General features: G+C 36.5%; 1 protein-coding gene across 6 annotated transcripts in view; it reads left to right on the top strand.

Annotated features, from left to right (window-relative positions):
- SEL1L2 (SEL1L2 adaptor subunit of SYVN1 ubiquitin ligase) overlaps positions 1 to 14,817 on the top strand; it is a 172,514-nt gene that overhangs the window by 25,782 nt on the left and 131,915 nt on the right. The window contains exon 2 of one of the 6 annotated variants that reach the window (XM_072634485.1): positions 4,334 to 4,586. The exons of the other annotated variants lie outside the window; for them this stretch is intronic. Within the exon in view, the coding sequence (XP_072490586.1) occupies positions 4,572 to 4,586 (15 nt within the window). The 5' untranslated portion in view covers positions 4,334 to 4,571. The remainder of the gene's footprint in view (positions 1 to 4,333; positions 4,587 to 14,817) is intronic. 6 annotated transcript variants of the gene reach the window in all.

Genomic DNA, 14,817 nt, shown 5'->3' with positions numbered 1-14,817 from the left:
CCTTCAGACTTAATTTACTTTGTACCTCTCACTTACAGACTCACCTGGTCCTACTTTTTATGGCATTCTTATTTGGTTTCCTCTATCTGTCTGTCTGCCTATCTGTATATATATACATGTATGTATATATGTACACATGTGTATATGTACATACACATGTTTGTGCACATACATATATATATGACTAACTTGGCATCTCAATGAATTTCCTATTTGTCTGCTGACCAGAAAAATTTTTAATAAGAATTTACTTAAGAAACATTCAATACTAAGACTTAATTTATCTTTCCTACTATTATTCAGACTTCTGTCTCTTCCTCTCATTGCACTTAACAACTTTACTTTCTTTCATTATCTATTTATTTTATTTCTCCTTTTGTTGTTTTTCAGTTATGTCCAACTTTTTGTGCCCTCATTTGGGGTTTTCTTGGCAAGAAACTGGAGTACTTTGTCATTTCTTTCTCCAGCTCATTTTATAGATGAGGAAACTGAGGCAAACAAAGCTAAGTGACTTGCCAGGAATGACACAGCTCCTAAGTGTCTGAGGCTGAATTTACACTCAAGTCTTCCTGACTCTAGGCAGACCCAGTGCTCTGTTCACTGAATCACCTAGCTGCCCTTTATTTTGCCTACTCAAGTATAAACATAAGACCCATGCTTTTTCCCTCTGTACAGTATGAATGGAAAAAGATGGGAAGTTCTCAGAGGTCCAGTCTGAAGACAAGAGCAGAGCTAACCTAGTCTGAGTCTACCTCTCATCTACAATTCCCCAGCCTAACCTGAGACCAGATTCCTAGTTCCAAACAAAAACATGGTTCTTACCAAATATCACTTCTCAACATCTCTCCAGTAGTTTTCATGTGAGAGAAAACAAGCAGCAAAATCAGATCTTAAATGTATGTGGTTATCTCTGGTTCTCATAGGCTTGAATAGCTACAACAGAGAGATAAGGAAGCAACATAGTATCAACTGATGGTAATCTATCCCAGTCATATGCCCATGACTGCCTCCATTGACCTATCCTGGGTATCTACACTCTTCTTCTGTCCTAGAACATTTGCCAACCCTCTCTACTATCTATCTTTGTGGACGGATGATAGCTTTCACAGATCACATGTTGTTGCTGCTAGACTAGGCAGTTGTCTCACTTTCTTTCAAATGCTCAATAGTCTAGTGAGGGCAAGAGTAAGGATTCAGGAAAAAGAGGGTTTATCTCTTATTATGGTCATGAGGAAAATGACATTCTTCTTTCCATCCCTCTTAGCACCTAACTCAGTATCTTATACATGTTTGTATAGATGACTTGTAGATGAAGGAATGGATGACTAAACCTTAATCCTAGGGAAAACATGATGAAACACACTTTCTTTATCTCTCATTAGTGCTAGTTCTGAATGGTGCATATACTGTTGCATGTGGTTGCTACAAAAGTTTTGGTTAGTGGTGGTTTTTTTTTTTGTTATAAGACAGTGAACTATGGAGGTGGGGTGGGGGTAGGATGACAGTCTCTCAAGATGCAATAATGCATATGAAAAAGTTATCGATAAAACTTAAGAAGAATGAAAGTCAACAATGTATGAAAGTCAACTCCAAAGATTCAAGCTCACAGTTCTATAAGGATAATGGCACCATTAATGGAGGTAGGGCAGTTGGGGAGGGGGAGCGGCACAAGGCTGGAGCAGGTTAAGAGGATGAGGTTATAAGTTTTGTCTTAGATATGACAATTTTGTATGTTATTGTTTTTTTACTTTCTTTGAAGAGATACATGAATATTGATTATAAGATTTTAAACTTGCAGGAAACCAAAGTATAGTAGCAATGCTGAAATGTTAGGATTTTCATAATAGCTTTTAAAGATAAAAAAGCTGTTTAAAAGCAAAGGAAAAAGCAGTCATTTGAATGTTTTGACTTTTAATCAATTTCTAACCTATGAGTTGTTGTATGTCTTTGTTTTGTTTCCCTAAAGAGTAAATAACCATATATTCTTTGTGTAAATATATGTGTATATATAAAATGTGACACCATTTTATTTAGAATCAATTCTTATCACAGTACCTGGAACATAGTAGGCATTTATTAAATGCTGATTGATTGATCAATTTTGTTTGAATGTTGGTATTTCTTAAAAAAGCAGAATAAACAAAGACACTTCAAAATTCAAGAGTTACGGTGGTCTCAGCTTGTTGTTATCAATTGTAAAAGTCCGTGATACAAACTGGCAAGTAAAGAGACTGAGCTCTTAGGCCCGAAGTCAACACTCATTGCACACTGCTTAGTATGATGGAGGTTATCACTGAAGTGCCAGGAGACTTCAGGATCTATGTAGTCTCTGCAAGGCAAAAAGAAAAAACAAATAAAACACAGAAGCCAAAGAGTTTCCTGGCTCCTTTATAATTTAGCCTGTCTACTCAAAACTTCCTGGCCCTTTACTCCAAGCTGAGATTTGACAAATCATCTCCCTGACTGATGTATAGTCCCCAATTAAATACGGTTGCCTTTTCTATAAGCTAGCTTCCTTTCTGATTCACATCTTGTAGGGAGTAAATAAATAGAAGTAGAGATGATGTTAACAAAAGACAACATACAGAACAGATGGCTAAGATGTAGAAATCAAGATTTACGGTGAATAAGTCACAATTTGTTAGACCATGTGGTGTGCTGGAAAGAGCTATTGGATTTGGAACCAAAAAAAAAAAAAGTTCATTCTTGACTCCTTTACTGTGTGATTTTTCTCACTTTATTGATCACTACCTATGGAACCCTCAACAATTTCCTTCCCTTCTCTCAGCCTGTTTTCCTCATCTTTAAAACCCATTAGATGGTGAATTGCTTGTGTCAGGGACTATCTTACCTTTCTTTGTAACCCCAGCCCTTAGCATAGTGCTTGGCAGGCAGCAAGTACTTAATATATGTTAATTGACTGCTTGGCTAAAATAAGAGGACTAAACTAGATGAGCTTTAAATACCTTCCAGCTGTGGAGGCTGTCCTGATTGCTGAGACTCATTTTAACTAAGTGAGCCTCAAGACCCCACCACACTTTTTTAACCAAGCTACTTTCCAACCTGTTGTCACTACAGCTGCTACTACACCTTCTGACTAGACTCAAAGACCTCACCATGAAAGAGCTTTGGAAATACCACAGTAAAACCAGGCTGATGTGATCGCTTGCTTGGTGACACCTCACTATGTATCTAGCAGGCCTGAGGCCTAATGCTGCTCTCAGACATTTTTTCACCTGCTGTCCTTCCTGCTCTGGGAAATATAATCAAATAAACACTATTATTGCTTCTGGAAAGGTCTTGTCCATTGAGTACCTTATTGTTCTACTCACAGTCCCAGACCAAAACATCCTGGCCATCATTTCTCTGTATGTGTTATTTCCCTATTAGCATATAAACTCCTTTAAGTCAGGAAGTTTTTCATTTGGGGATTTGTATCTCTTGAGCTTAGTACAATACCTAGCATATAGCACTTAATAAATGCTTTTTTATTCTTATTATGGTATTGATAATTAGTTGCACAAAGTTTACAGGTCTATATTTCCTTAAAATATGTTTAACCTAGTTCTGAAAACAAGCATAGATATGTGAACCAGCTGATCTGTAACATATAGATTTCAATTATTTAAACACTTTCTCTTATTTTCTAGATTCCCTTTTTAGAGGAGTTCTGTTTATTATTGGTTTTCTTTAGTATTAGAAAACGATAAACTAATGAGCTGAAGAGTTGTTACACTACTAATTACATAATTTATTATCATGAAGTTACTTTGCCCCTATGTTTCTGAGCAGCTACGATATTATATTTCTTTACTTATATAAATTTATCAGGCATCAGTAAGGTTCTTAGACTGTATCAATGAGCATTTATTAAGGACTTATTATGTGCCAAGCTTTGTGCTAGGTGCTATGGATATAATACAAAGACTGAAATCATCTCAAGATTCTTGTGTTCTCATGGCAACCACATGTACATTTACAATTATAGGATGAAAGGATCATAGATTTACAGGTAAGGAAACCAGGTCTACACAAGTAACTAGTATCAGAGGAGGAATCTGAATCCAAATCTTCTAGATTCTAAGTACAGCATTCTATCCTCTAGGCTGTATAAAAGTAAGTTGAGAATAAATCAAAAGACAATGAACACAAATAAATACAAGGTAGTAAAGGATGGCACCAGCAGTTGGGAGAGATCAGGAAAGATAGCCATCATCATCATCATCATCATTGCTAACATTTATATAGCATTTTAAGTAAGCTTTCTATGCATTATCTTGTTTGATTCTCACAACAACCCTGTGAGACAGATGCTATTATCTCTGTTTTACAGATGAGGAATTTGAGGCTTACATGTAAAATGACTTTACCCAGAGTTATAACACTACATAGAAGATGATGCAGGATTCAAATTTTGGTCTTCCTGACTCATCCACATGCAACAACATACCTACTAAACTGCCCAGCTGCTCCTCTACAGAAGGTGGTGCCTGTACTGAATTTTGAAGGAAGATAGGGACTCAGTGAGATGAAACTGAGAGAGGGAGGGCATTCCAGCTATTGCAGTGGGAATGGCCAGTATAAAGGTAAATGAGAAATGCAGTGTTGTGCATGAGGAACAGAAAAATGGACAATTTGATGAAATTGAAGGGTGCGGGAAGAAAAGTAATGTACAATGAGGCTAGAAAAAAAGATGGTTTACCTACTCAGCCCCAAAGGAGGAGTAAATGATGGATCATTCTTCTAGATGTCTCAGATCCCGCCCCCCTCCCAAAAGTAATAGTACAAGGAGGAAGGGGAATAGTTTGGGGAATTGAATTATCCAAATAACTCCCTATACTGACAAATTTGTCATTTCTCTGAGTTCTATAGTCCATTTGGCTTGTCCAGATACAAATTTATTTGTTTCCAATACGGTTGTCACAATGAACCCATGTTTTCCATTTGGTAATTAGATTTGTTTATAAATTTTGGTGCCTTGCTTTCTTAATATCATTAAATCCATTAGAATCTAGTTTCCATTGAAGTAATTTTCTCTACTAGCTCCTCTTTATATCAGTAAGCATTTATTTTTAGAGCTATGTTCTTATGTACTGTTTCACATGTCAAAACTAGGTATATTGTATTTTTTTTTACTAGATTTTAAAAGAAGACCCCTTTAGAATGTCCCAAAAGATCAAAGTGCCCTTCTCTTTAGAAAACTTCTGCTAAATATTTCCAGTAAAATATACCTCTATCAATTATTCAAGACAATTCTAAAATATGTGGATTATATATACTCTTCCCCTTTCCCTTTCTGACTTTTTGGGAGGATGTATTTTATTACTCATTAACACCTACACTGGAGAACATTTGGAAACAGGGAAAAAGAAATTCTAATCATAAAATTTTCTCAGTAGATGTGGTTGGAAAACAAGGGAAAGGACATTGAAGCTTATGGCTAAAATTAAGTTTTAAATTTTTTATTATGTTTATTTTCAATAATCCATGTAGCTCCATTATAATGAATATAGAATCAGTTATATATTTAACTACTATTCTGATCCTTTTATTTGATGATACAGAAATTATATGTTTTAATAATGATTCTAATAATGCTCTCAAAATTTCAGAAAGCCATCCTCAAAACACATTAAAAATTTGGATAATATAAGTTATATTGGGGGGAAAAACCTTCTGATTTTGGAGTTGAGTGACCTGAATTTGAATCCCACTTTTAACATTTACTAGTTGGATGACCAGTGGTAAATCTCTTAACCCTCTAAGCCTCAGTTTTCTCATCTACAAAATGAAAATAATACTACTTACAGTTCTTACCTCATAAAGTTGTGAGAAACAAATAAGATCATATGAGTAAGGCAATTTGCAAACTGTTGAGTGCTATGCAAATGTCAGCTTTTTGTACTATCATTTTTACTATATTGGTGAAAATATGTGCTGCTTATTGCTATCATTCAAACTCTTTTCCATTCCTTGTCCCTTCCATATTTTACAAACAATACAGAAATCTCTGATTTGGTCTACCAAGTTGGACAAGTTTAGACTTGCTAATGTCTAGTAGTATCTCATATTTCCAACATGAAAAATGATCCCAGGAAAATGAATGGATTAATGATTTAATGATCTCATATAGATAAAATCTAACTTTGAGGTTAAATATAATAAGGTGAGATTTCTTCTGAATTAGAAAGATGGGTCTATTTTTTGTTTCATCTTTGGTGTTAGAGATTCAGTCCCTGGCCCAATGTCCTACACATGATAGGCTTTTAAATAAATGCTTGCTGCACTGGATTTCAGACATGCTTACCCTAATATTAAGCATAAATATCTTCTCTAATAACACATTTTAAGGATGAGTAATTAAGTCATATATGGAATTAGCCTTTAAATGAGAGAGGTAGGTTCAGAGAAAGAGAGAACCAGAGTCAGATGAACTGGAGCCAGGGTGATAAGGCAGTTGAACACACAGGTTCATAGAAGAAGCCTTCAGCTCTTCATGGACCCTCCATGGAACCATGTCCATGCCAATCCATATTGCCTCCAGAAGGGGATGGGGGGAATCATCTATACCCAGATATGGCAAGGAGTGAGGCAGTAGTGGAGTGGTGAGAAGCTCCTTGCATGTACTCATAAATGAAAGATGATAGAAGAATTCATGAGCAAGCAGAAGCTTTCCTGCATCAAGCTTTCTGAACCAGAGGAATTCCTAGAAAAAAATGAAATTCCTACACTGTAACAGTAAGCACCTCAACATACACAGGGGGGTCTGCTATCACAGATTCTTTAATCTGTTTCTCTAAAAGGAAAGGCAACTTTTGAGGGGTTAACAATTACTTTACTCAAGTACAGGTATCAGAGAAAATCAAAATCAAAAATTTCAGAGAAATCAAAAAATCAACAGATACTATTTCCAAACTGCCTGACCATTAACATATATACATCTTTACCAGAGAGGGAAGCACCAACATCCGGGTTTTCAAAGCAGCTGAGGTGCTACTAGCATCTTCCCAGAGTGTCTCATCTGGCCACAAACTTTCTTCCAAAAATTAAGCTCCAAAGTAAAACCTCACCCTCAGAGTATTTATACGCTTTTCAGAGCCAGAGGGCATAACCTTCTGACCCAGTGCCTCAATAGAAAAAAAAAACAACAGGTACTTGGGACCCTCCTACAAAACAACTCCCCTAATCAAGCTTCCTTTAATGGGCAAGCATCAATGTGTGGGGAAGATCTTCTTTAATCTCACTCAAATAGAGGCATTATACTTATTGATTATACTAAAACAAAAACAGCAAAATATTCTACTTTGTTTGGTCTCACATACACCAAACAATCTTGGGGAGAAATAGAGGCATTTCTGGAGAATCTGAAATGATTAGCTCAGCCTGAGGAGTTCCTTGACCAAACAAAAGTAGAATTCAAGGATTAGTAGGAACCCAGAGGCAAAAGACAGTAGAGCAAATCGAGATGTTGCCCTTCCCTGGTGCTATGAGCTCTGTGGTCTAGACCAGCACAGAAGAGGGCAATGGCCTCTCTATGGACTCTCTATTTACTTCTTCTAGAGGATGCTAACCAGAGTTGTATGACAAGTCTTGAATATGATATGTCACTGGGAAGGTGGGCTTCACTGGACTTTGTGGTGATCCTTAGTGCTTTTCCATTTAGGAAGAGTCTCATCTCTTGTGTAGTATTCTAGGTTCCTGATGAAGGTGGAAAAGTACTTTGGAGAGAATTTCTTTTTACCATTTATGGTATGCTTTGTGAATTTGGTGTGTTACATATTTTTACTGTTGTTGTTCAGTCATTTTTCAGTTGTGTCCAATTCTTTGTGACCACATTTGGGATCTTCTTGGCAAAGATGCCAGAGTGGTTTGCCATTTCCTTCTCCAACTCATTTTACAGATGGGGAAACATCATTAAATGTGTTGACCTGAAAACTCAGTTAAAGAAAAGGCAACAGGCTAAATGTATACATTTTATGATTTAATTAATTAATTAATCAATTCCCTATTAAAGACAACGTAACATAATGCATTATGGAGCCAGAAATGTTCTGGCTACCCAGTGCAGAAATCTTCTGGCTTATATACGTTTTGCTGTGAGAAAGGAACTCTCCTAGTTGAACAAATCATCAATTCAGTAAGATAAGACAATTAACAAAGTAATGTTGGTCAGGCCTTACGATTCCAGGCTGGGTAAACATATGTCTCAGTGATAAGGAAGGAAATCCCACCACTAGTAAGTGGCAGGCTTCCTGCCCTAAACAGATAACTGACATAGGAAAGGGTAAACAAAGTTCAATAGAAATTACAACCTAAGATGTCTATATTTTCTTTTTTTTTTTTTTTTCATCTAGTGTAACCCATTTATTTTTTTTTATTTTTATTTTTTTATTTTGTAATGTTTAACAATCACTGCCATACAATTGCGATTTTATCCCTCCCCACCTACTTCCCACTACCCCCCTCCCTCCCCACGACTGCATACAATTCTGTATAGATTCTACATATACTTTCCTATTGAGTATATTTTCACTATAGTCATGCTATGTAGTCAGACTAAGATAAATGAAAGAAATCGTATAACAAATCAGAACATGATACACAAACACATACACATACACAAACATGATCTGCTACAATATGTGAGTGACTTCCATATTTCTCTCTCTGAGTGTGGCAGGCATTTTGCCTTGAGATCCTCCATTGGGATTTTTTTTTTTTTGGTAAGAAGTTCTTGTGTTATTACAAAAATCTAAGTCTACCAGAAAAAACTCTCACACACTGTGGTTGTTGCTGTGCATAAAGTTCTCCTGGTTCTGCTCCTTTCACTCAGCATCAGGTCATATAAGTCCTTCCAGGCCTCTCTGAAGTCTTCTTGTTCATCATTTCTTATGGCACAATAGTACTCCATTACATTCATATACCATAATTTATTCAGCCATTCCCCAATTGATGGACATCCCCTTGACTTCCAGTTTTTGGCAACTACATAGAGTGCTGCTATAAATATTTTTGTACATGTGGGACCCTTTCCCATTTTTATGATCTCTTGGGGATATAGTCCTAGTAGCGATATTGCTGGGTCAAAAATGTCTATATTTTCTTTACCATTAATATGCCATAACATAGTATGTGTCTATAGATAACAAGATATAAAGGAAAGTCCCATTATTCAAGATAGTGTCCTAGGTTAAAGGTCTCCTAAGGAATGTAGAGTCAGCCTTGGCTGGCTTTGTTGACATAGGAAGAGGCATTCTCTGAGTTTGCTTCAGAGAGATCAAAGAGATTATTCCAAAATTTTATATTAAATATTATCAAGTGACTTGCTCTGGGTCATATTGCTAGTAAGTATATAAGACCAGATTTTAACTCAGAAAAATGAATCTTCCTGACTCCTGGCTTGTCATTCTATCCACAGCAACACCTAGCTGCCACTTGTGGTATACATATAGTCTATATAATATTTGATGTATTGTTAGGATGAATGCTTGCATGGCATCAGAAGGCCCTTTTCCTGTGGTTATAGAGCACTAGACAGAAGTCAAATTCTGACAGTACCAGGGATGGGGACCCAAGTTAGAAATTTCAGTGAAGCATTTAGGTGGCAAAGTGAATCAAGTGCTAGGGTCTGGAAGACCAAAATTCAAATCCTACCTCAGACACTAGCTACTTTACCCTAAAAAAGCCACCTAACTTCTCTGTCTCAGTTTCCTCATTTGTAAAGTGGACATAATAATAGCAGCTACCTTCCAGGTTGCTGTGAGGATGAAATGAGATCGTTGTCTTTGCAAAGCTTACTATTCTAATTATCAGTACAGAAGTGCCCAAGATTCTGGACTTTGGTTACATTATTACATGTTTGCCTCCCTTTATTTGCTGACTCTTCCATTCTCATCTATAGAGCTTCAGTTTTATTACTTTCATCTCTGACTTTTCTTTGATCTTTACCCTTCAGGTACAAGCACAGGGCTTCACACAAAGCAGGAACTTGATAAATATTCATTGACCTGAGCTGAGTTTCTGTGCCCCTTGGCTCCCATCATAACCTAGTGAGTTTTTCCTGAAGCCACAGCTTCAGCTACTGACCTCTTCCATTTATAGCATGATTTGGACTAAATTTATTTTGAAAGAAAATCTGTATGTCTTTTTTTACGTATCACAAGTAGAATAGAAGTATATTTCAGCATTCTTTCCATGTGATCATTATTATAGCGGTTTACTCTTATGGCAATCTGTATCATTCTTTGACCCTGTCATATCATATTCTAGAAGTCAGCAAACTATAGCTCTTGGGGGGGGGGGGGCTTTTTTCCTGTGGTTGGCTAAGAATGTACTTAACATTTTACATAAAAAAAATTTTTTAATGTAAAAACCATTCTTAGCTTCCAATGGAATTTGATCCGCAGGCAGTAATTTGCCAAACCCTGCCACAGTCATAAACCACAATAGACATTGCCATTGTCAGGATGGGACAGAACCATGTTGCCTCTTGATCATTCTTAAGAATCATGAGATAATGTCTTTGGTAAAGTTCTATTTTTAATTTCATATTTGTTGGGTGAAAGAGGGGTTCCAAGAGACTTCAGAGAATACCATGAGACCAAAGTAAGTATGGATATCTAACTGGGAAGGGATGTAGGAGGGTAAGAGAGTACAGAGGACACTTGGTAATGCAGAGGGTAGTGTGCCAGATCTGGAGCCAGGAGTCACCTTCCTGAGTTCAAAACTGGCCTCAGATATTTACTAGCTGTGTGACTCTGGGCAACTCACTTAAAACCCATTTTGCCTCAGTTTCCTCATCTGTCAGATGAACTGGAGAAGGAAATGGCAAACTACTCTGGCATTTATGCCAGGAAAACCCCAAATGGGGTCACAGAATCAGACATGATAGGAAAAGATTGAGCAAGAACTGAAGGGACAACAAGTAGAATTGGGGGAAACCCATTAAAGTTATTAAACTCATTTATTATTGTTATTATCATTAAACTCATTAAGCTCATTATAAAGAACACTTGAGAAGTAAATAAACTTTGCTTTTTAATTCAACACCCATTTCTTACCTGACCTATTTTCTCTGGACAAAAAGATCATAAATACCAACAACCTAACTAGGAGGCATAAATATTTGGGTTTTTTAATATTTGAAATGTTTCCATACCATTTGAGACTATTTATCTTTACGCTTCTCCATAGTATTTTCAAATGGCTCCTAAAAGTCCAAATGCTATTAAAAGTCCATGAACAAATAGAACTTTGATGGGTATCTGTGTGGGTGTAGCAACACTGAATGCATTCCATTCATCAATGGGGGACCTTGGGTGAATTAATATTTAATACTTCAGTATCCTTGAATGAAAAGCATTTGGAAATGTTAAGCATTTAAATAATTTTTATTAGTTAGAATGCTTTGAGATATGCTACTTTGGGGGGGGGGGGGGCTTATAGAAAAGTTTGCATCGTTGTACTTTGGTAATGTATGCTTTAATGGCCAAAGTATCTTTTGATCTCCCTTTCTCATTTACTTTCTTCTGTTCATATGGCATATAGTAATAGGACCTTATTAGTAACCCACAGCTCTGTGTTATATGAGATTGTGAAATTTATGAGAGCCAACCAAGCTAAGAACACTTTAAAAGCAAAAATGAAGAAAAAACTAGAACTGTTTTATGACATGGAGCCAAAACAAACTAAAAAAGTCATCATTTTCTAATGTGAGCAAATGATATATGGTAACAACTATTCACTTAGCACACAATGAGTTTCTCAGATTTATGACTCTCCGGAAAACTACTGGAATTAGAAAGTTAAATAGCCACCACCATCACAGTTGACTCTAGGAGATTACAATCTAAACAAAACAAAATATAGGCAAAAATTTACAAACAATAAAACCCTGTTCACATTCATGTAGTTCTTTAAATAGTCATGCAAACATAAATAGAACATAGGCTCCATGTGTCAGCACACTGGACCATATGTCAATGTATAAAATCACAGAATTTTAGAGTTGAAAGAGATATCAGGAGTCCTCTATCCCAAATCATACTTCAATAAGAATTCCTTCTACAAAATACCCAACACATTGTCAGTCAGCCTTTGTTTGAAAAACTTTCAAGAGAGAGAACCCATTACCTCCTCAAGTAGCCTATTCTCTTTTTACTAGCTTTAATTAATAGGAACATTTTTACTTTCATGAAACAGAAATCTTCATTTTTGCAACCTCCATCCCTTTGTCCTAATTCTTTCCTCTGGGGCTGAGCAGGACAAGTCCAATCTCCCATCTAGAGGACAGCTTATAAAATATTTGAAGTGCACAGTAATTTTCCCTGTTCTCCTACCATGTATTCTCTCTGGGCAAAACATTCTCAATTCATCCAACCAATCCTAATACAGCTTTTGTGCCATCCCGATTGCCCTTTTCCAGATGCTTTCCAGTTCATCAATAGCCTTCTTGCAATGTGGTACCAGAATTTTAGATGCAGTCTGACCAGAGATGACTGTGGTATTATATCAGCTCCTTGAAAACCTAGGTTTTCTAATATTTCTTACTTGAAAATGAAACCAATAGTATTCCTATTTTTCTCTGTGCATTCTCCTCTTTCTGTGTATGTAGTTTTCCTGTAGTTTTGGGGGAAGATGGAGGGCAATGTGCTTTCCATTACTGAGTATCTAAAATAAAGATTATATTGACAGAAATAAAGAGAGGTATAAAATATAATCTCTATCCAAGGAGTTTATTACTGAGTTAGGTAGACATGGTATCAATGCAAGAAACATTAAATAACCAATTTGAATTAAATAACACTGCCAGTACAAGAATCCTTAATCTACTCTTTAGACATATCTTTCTAGACAAAAACTCAAGCTACTGCTATAAACAAAGGAGAATTTTCTAATAATATCCTTGCGAACAAATTGGAGAAATGTGAGTTGAAAGTTAGTATCACAGAATGATGAATTCTAAAGTTGGAAGAAACTTTAGAAGCCATCTAATCCAACCCATCCCCTCATGGATCACTGCCTTATCATGGTAGAGGGACTGAATAGCTCAATGAATCTGTGAACTATACTGTGCAGGGTTACCTAAGATAGGTAATGGTAGAAAGTTCTGACAAAAGGTGATTCATTGGAGAATGAAATGGCAAACCACTCTAATATCTTTGCCAAGAAGATCCCATGGACATATGAAAATGATAAAAGAGATAATACCAGAAGATGAACCCTTCAGGTTGGAAGATGTCCAACATGCTACAGGGGAAGAACAGACGACAACTACAAGTTACTCCAGTACTAATGAAGTTACTGAAGTCCAAATGTGGACATATCTGGTCACAAAAGGAAAGTCTGATGCTGTAACGATCAAAGGTACCTGAAATGTGAGATCTATGAATATAGGTAAGCTAGATTAAAAATCCCATCTGACTGGGGATTCCCTCTTTCAAATCTTGAATAACTAATCATTCTGTCTTCACCTGAAGAAATTTAGTATGAAGAATTCACCCAAGTCTACCTGGGTAAATTCATAAGTGATTAAAAAACTAAATTGAAATAGAGCAGACTGGTTAATTGGCATCAGTCTGGAAGGAAGTTTCCAATGAAGACACACAAGGCTCTGTCTTAGGCTTTTCTTTGTTCAACATTTAATTAATAAATTGATTAAATATAAGAGCTACTTATTTCAGTTATTAATTTATTGTTATTGTTCAGTCATTCAGTTGTGTGACTCTTTGTGATCCCATAGTCTGTCCAAGTTCATGTTCATTGCTTCCATGACACTGTCTGTTCATCTCATCCTTGGCTGTCCCATTCTCTTTTTACCTTCAGCCTTCCCCAACATCACTGTCTTTCCCATTGAATCTCATCTTTTCATTATGTAGCCAAAGTATTTAAGCTTAAGTAACCCTTCCAGTGAATAGCCTGAGTTAATTTCTTTAAGTATTAACTGATTTGATCTTGCTGCCCAAGGGACTCTTGAAAGTCTTCTCCAGCACCACAATCCTAAAGCATCAATTCTATGGCACTCTGCTTTCCTTATACCATATACTGGTACTAGAAAAAACATAGTTTCGACCATATGGACCTTTGTGGGCAAGGTGATAGCTCTGCTTTTTATCATGCCATCCAGATTTGCCAAAGCTTTCCTTCTAAGGAGCATGCATCTTTTAATTTCATGGTTGCAGTCACCATCTGCAGTGATCTTTGAGCCCATGAACATAAAATCTGACACTGCTTCCATTTTTTTCCCACTGCCAGGAAGTGATGAGACTAGTTGCCAAGATCTTAGTTTTTATTTTTTATATTAAGTTTCAAGCCAGCTTTCACACTCACCTCTTTCACCCTCATCAAGAGGCTTCTTAATTCTTCTTCACTCTCTGCCATCAGAGTAGTAAAATCTGAGTATCTGAGATTGTTGATATTTCTCCTGGCAACATTAATTCCAGCTTCTAATTCACCCAGCCTGGCAATTCATATCATGTATTCTGTATATAAGCTAAATAAATACAATGTACTCCTTTCCCAATCTTAAACCTATCAGCTATTCCAGTTTTTAATAGCTAGTATGTATGTGGTATTTAAAGACTTGCAAAGTACTTTACCTGTGCTTTTTCATTTGATCTTCTCATCAGCTCTGAAATGGGTGTCATTAGTATTCCCATTTTATAGATGAAGAAACAGAGGTTGAAAAGGGTTAACTGATTTGTTCACATTCACACATTGGGAAGGGGCAGTTGGGTTGCACAGTGGAGAGAGCTGCAGGCCACCTTCCTGAGTTCAAATCTGGCCTCAGATCCTTATTAGCTATGTGACCCCTGGAAA

This window comes from Notamacropus eugenii, chromosome 1, assembly GCF_028372415.1.
Source record: "Notamacropus eugenii isolate mMacEug1 chromosome 1, mMacEug1.pri_v2, whole genome shotgun sequence".
NCBI lineage: Eukaryota > Metazoa > Chordata > Mammalia > Diprotodontia > Macropodidae > Notamacropus > Notamacropus eugenii.
This window is presented reverse-complemented; position numbering and strand designations above follow the sequence as displayed.